The sequence below is a fragment of the Emiliania huxleyi genome, assembly GCF_000372725.1.
Source record: "Emiliania huxleyi CCMP1516 unplaced genomic scaffold EMIHUscaffold_26, whole genome shotgun sequence".
Classification (NCBI taxonomy): Eukaryota; Haptophyta; order Isochrysidales; family Noelaerhabdaceae; genus Emiliania; species Emiliania huxleyi.
Genome location: NW_005200088.1, coordinates 799,542 through 804,521, shown reverse-complemented (window position 1 = coordinate 804,521; position 4,980 = coordinate 799,542). Strand labels below are relative to the sequence as shown.

Genomic DNA, 4,980 nt, shown 5'->3' with positions numbered 1-4,980 from the left:
CCCATTATCCCCACATTTACTATTGGGGGGGGGGGTTGTGGCAATCTTCCAAGAAAGTGGGGCGCCCCCCCCCCCCCCCCCCCCTTTTTGGCCCCCCCTTTCGGTTCGTTCGGCTGCAGGGCGCGCCGGGGAAGCGCCTCGCGCCAGATAGCTCTGAGCGCGCGGGTGCCCCGGGGGGCGGAGCTAGATGGACAGCCTCTAGCGCCGCCCCCGCGCTCTACATCTTGCGTCCCCTGGCTGTGTGTGTATTGGTTCCCTGTGAGAGTCGCGCTCCTTCCAGCCGCGCCGCCGATGCGGGCGCGTGGCTGTGTGTAAAGTACATGTCACGTTTTACGAGCGTCCACACACGAAATATCTAATATGCTCTATATTTCGTATTTGTGTGTCCGAAGTGATACGAGCGTCACTTTGTACCCACCCCCCCGACTTCGTGGGGACCCCCCCGCCGGTCGGTGGTCTGCCCCCGAGGTGGACCGGACCCCCCCTCCGGTCGGTCGCTCTCTCGGCGGCGGGAGGTGTGACGACCGACCCCCCCCTCGGTCGGTGTCCTTGCCGTCACCGGGCTCATCGGCTTCCGAGTCGCCCAAGCGACAGCGAATGGCAATCGATGGACGCCGCTTCTGGAGCAACTCAGTTAATCGCGACATGCTGCGCGTTGCGCGCGGGCAGAGCTATGCCGGCAACATGATCTGCCTCGCACCCGGTCTTCGCGTCTCCAAATTTCCCCTGGACCATGGATGCCACCGTGTGCGGTGTGACCCTCGAGCCAACCGCAACCCGACCGACCCCCCCCTCGGTCTGCGCTCCGACCGACCGGACCCCCCCCTCGGTCTGCGGTATTCCGCGGCCGCCGACCGGACCCCCCCTGCGGTCGGTCGGTCTGCGCTGGGCGCTCAAACCGCGAAGTCGGCCTGTTCACTACAAGATGACGCTCGTATGAAGCGAGCTCGAAGGAGATGATCGGCTCTCTCTACGAACATCGAACTCGCCAATTCTCCATCCCCGTCCATCGGGCTAGTTCCAATTCACTCTGACACGCTAATCTTGAAAACGCGTCCAACGGAGCTCCGTGTTGCTCCCAGCGGAATCACCCGCGCTTCCTGCGGCCATGGCCAATGATACTAGTATGAGAGGTCATCTGGCTACCGCGAGCGCGACTCAACTCGCCGACGTCGTCCGATGATTGTGCCTCAAAGTCAGCCTCCGGAGGCTATCGTGGGGTCGAGCCGGCGGTAGCCGTGACATGTGGTTCCACCACCCCTCGCAGGCTTTGCCTCTGACCGCGACCGTTCCCAGGCTGCCTAATGGGATGGAAAGGAAGGCTGGGCGAGCGTATAGAAGCGTGCTCGACCTTGTCGTGGCAGCCTGCACGGCAGCGCTGGCAGGCGCGATGAGCGTCGTGCCACCTGACCCAAGACGGGTCGCAGGCGTCGTACCGAGCGTGTCGAGACCGTGTCCTGATGTGATCTGCACGGGTGAGTCACGTCGGCGTCAAAGGAGCGACGTGCGACCTGTCAGAGCTTGATCTCCGATCTCAGCGGTGTCGAGTCGCCTTCGGTGGCGACAGCTAGGATGCATCTCCTCCTTCGTTTTTCGCGCTATGGCCCTGGGAAGCTGGCGGTGCACGCGGACGGACCTTGTGTGTGCACAGAACGCTTAAAACGTGGGTGCTCTATGTCACTTTTTTTGAGTAGATTTTGCGACTAGTCCATCCGCATCCCCCGCACACATCCGACTCCGAGTGCACCACGCGTCCCCGACTCCACTCCAAAACTTAAAAGTGCCTGGGAACGTTCAAAATTACAAATCTAGACGCCTAAACCGGACGCGGAACCATCCACATCATCACTGGCTCGCGGCAGTAAGGGCACTCTCGCATCAGCTCAGAGCATGGCCCGCAAGCGCACAAGTGCCCGCACGGAACCGCAGCATGCGACTTGACTCTCGCGAAACACACGATACACGTGGTCTCCCCCCCCATCGTGGACTCGGGGGCAGCCGGCCGCCCCGTGTCGAGGCCGGCGTCGGCTAGTGAGACGGCAGCAAGCGGCTCGGTGACTGGCAGATGCTGCTCCGCCGCCTCTCCCGCCTCCGGCTCGATCAAGCGCTCGATGGCGCCGACCCGCTCCTCGAAACTGCCCTCGGTCGCCGTGCCGAGGCTCGCCTCCAGCCGCTCGACACGCCGCACCAAGTCCCCGCCGCCGCCGGTCGACTCGCTGCTCACCGCCTCCTCGCACCGCGACACCCGACGCGCCAGCGCCTCCTCCTCCGCATCCGCCTCTGACCGGCGCAGCGCCTCTGCCAGCTCCGCATCCTCGCGCAGCGCCGCCCGCTCTGCCGCACCCGCTAGCTCTGCCGCCTCCCGCTGCGCCCGCCTCGCCGACTCCTGCTCAGCAGCCAGCCGCGCCGCCCTCTCCTCCTGTGCGCGATGCTCTGCCGCAGCCCGCGCCCTCCGCTCCTCCTCGAGCTTCAAGGCGGACGGCGCCTTCTTGGCCTTATTGTTCTTCGCCTTGGCCTCCTTCTTGGCCGCCGTTGCCTCCGCCGCCTTTGCGCGCCGCCTCGCCTTCTCCTCCTCCGCCCGCCTGTCCGCAGCCTCCTTCTCGCGCCGCGCCGCCTCTGCCTGAGCGGCTTTGCGCGCCGCCGCGGCCGCCCGCTGCTCCTCTCGCTGCGCCTCCTCCGCCGCAAGCCTCTCCGCCTCCCTCGCCCGCAGCGTCTCCTCTGCTGCCGCGCGCTCAGCGGCCAGCTTCGCCTCCGCCTCCGCCGCAATGGCTCTCCTCTGTTCCTCCAGCGCCGCCGCGTCCGCCGCCCGGCGCGCCTCGTCCGCCGCTCTCTCCGCCTCCCGCCTGCGTGCCGCCTGCTCGCGCTCTCGCGCCGCCGCCGCCTCCTCCCGCTCGCGCTGCTCGCGCCGCCCCTTGGCCTCGAGCGCCTTCTCGGCCGCCTTCTCCGCCGCCTGCGCCTCCCTCAGCGCCGCTGCGTGCTCTGTGAGAGCGCGCACGCACCCGGCGTGGTCCGCTTCGGGAGCACTGGCGGCGCCGGCAGTAGCTAGAACCTTGGCCGCCTCCTTCTTGGCGAGCTGCAGCGCGGACCTGCCGTCTGCAGCGCGAACCTTTGCATCTGCGCCAGCCCGAAGCAGGCGGAGCACGACGGTGGGGCAGCCGCTGCAGGCGGCGAGCATCAGCGCGGTGCTGCCGCTGCCGCTGCTCTGCAGGTTGACCTCAGCGCCGTGCTGCAGCAGCAGCTCGACCACCCGCTCGTGGCCGCTGCAGGCGGCGCTCATCAGCGCGTTGCCGCCGTCGCTGTTCAGCAGGTTGATCTCAGCGCCGCGCCGGAGCAGCAAGTCGACCACCCGCTCGTGGCCGTTGTCAGCGGCGTGCATCAGCGCGGTGAAGCCGACGCTGTCCTGCAGGTTGACCTCCGCGCCGTGCCGCAGCAGCAGCTCGACCACCCGCTCGTGACCGTGTGAGGCGGCGCTAATCAGCGCGGTGCAGCCGTTGCTGTCCTGCAGGTGGATCTCCGCGCCGTGCCGTATCAGCAGCTCGACCACCCGCTCGTGGCCGTGGGGGGGCGGCCATCAGCAGCGTGAGGCCGCTCACGCTGCCTCTCTCGTACGTCGCGTTGGCCCGCCCGCCGCCCTCGAGCCACGCCAGCACTGCCTCCTCCTCGCCTCGCTCCGCCGCTAGCACGGCCGCGTCGGAGCAGCTCAGGGACCCTGCGCAGCTGCTATGCGGGCGTGCACCCACCATCGCTGATCGCTGGGTTCGCTCTTTGGTGGGAGAATTCTTAAGATACAGCCCTTGTCGTGCCAGTGTGCTGTGAGAGAGGCTTGTATCTTAAGAATTCTTCACCTTTCTACCTTCTTAAGATACAAACCTCAAGCCTCTCTCACAGCACACTGGCACGACAAGGGCGCAGACTGGCGCGGACTGGTACACACACAGGCTCACCACCGGAGCCGCCTAAGCGACTCCGTTAAGAACGGCAATGCACTCCGCACCATGCACAATGCCGCTCTCCCCGCACGCTAGCTCGTTCACCGTCTGCCACGCCACGGCGGTGTGGAGGACGACAGACAAGCGCTGCATCTGCAGCCCGTGCCAGTTCTTGGTGGTCCATGTGACCTCGTCCAGGTGCTGAGCGTGCGAAAGTTTGTTGCTCAGCTGGTTCGCCGCCTCCCTCAGGGTGCTGCGAACCTCCTTTCCAAAGCCTCCGAAAGCCTCAAAATCAAACAAACGTAGATCGCAATCCTGCTGCCGCGCAAAGGGGTAATCGCCAGGCTGCTCCTTGAGCTTTCCCTTGGGGGCATCCTCCTCCTCCCCCTCCTCCCCCTCCTCCTCGGCCTCCTCCTCCTCCCCCGCCACCGCCGCTGCCGTCGCTTCCGACGGAGACCACTTGCCGCGCCCTTTGACCAACTTGAGCAGCCCGGTCTCCGTGTTGCCAAAGCGCACATAGGCCCCCTTCCAGCCGAGCCGAATTTCACCCTCTCCATCCTTGCCCTTCGGCGTGCCGCCGGTGCCGCTTCCTCGCCGATTTTTGGCTCGACCAGTTTGTCGACAAAGTTGCCTCCGAGCTCCTGCTGCTCGACTACGCGGCGGAACCGGCCCATCGCGGCTGAGACGTGATGCGCCGGCACCGGGGCAACGGCGCGGGACCATTTCCAGGCTCTCTCGAGCAACCTCAAATTTGGCCGATTTTGTGGATCTCAACCCTGCTGCTCTCTGACCACAACCTCGCGGCCCGCTGCGCGGCTCTCCGAGCGCGAGAGGAGTCGTCTACGAGGCGGCGGCGAGCGCAGGCGGCGGCGGCGCGGCGGCGCGGCGGCGGATCGCGGCGCAGACAACGGCAGCAATCTGGCTGCTGCTTGCTGCTGCAGCAGCTGCTGCTGCGGCTACTGCTCCGCTGCCGCTGATTGTGGCTACGATTCCCCCGATAACCCTGCCCGCCCGCTCCGCCCCGCCCGCCCGCCGCTCCCCGCTTGCTTGC

General features: G+C 66.7%; 2 protein-coding genes across 2 annotated transcripts in view; one reads left to right on the top strand and one right to left on the bottom strand.

The window, feature by feature from the left end:
* The window catches only part of EMIHUDRAFT_206419 (hypothetical protein), a gene marked incomplete at both ends in the record, with an annotated part of 5,449 nt that extends 4,144 nt beyond the window's left edge, over window positions 1–1,305 (top strand). The window contains one exon of the mRNA XM_005777599.1: window positions 1,297–1,305. Coding sequence (XP_005777656.1) covers window positions 1,297–1,305 — 9 coding nt within the window. The remainder of the gene's footprint in view (window positions 1–1,296) is intronic.
* Window positions 1,306–1,816: 511 nt separating this feature from the next.
* EMIHUDRAFT_100928 (hypothetical protein) lies at window positions 1,817–4,652 on the bottom strand (the record flags this gene model as incomplete). The annotated part of the gene is made up of 2 exons (XM_005777598.1): window positions 1,817–2,950; window positions 4,035–4,652. The coding sequence occupies 2 exons, from the start codon at window positions 4,650–4,652 to the stop codon at window positions 1,817–1,819; spliced, it is 1,752 nt and encodes a 583-aa protein (XP_005777655.1).
* Window positions 4,653–4,980: the final 328 nt, after the last annotated feature.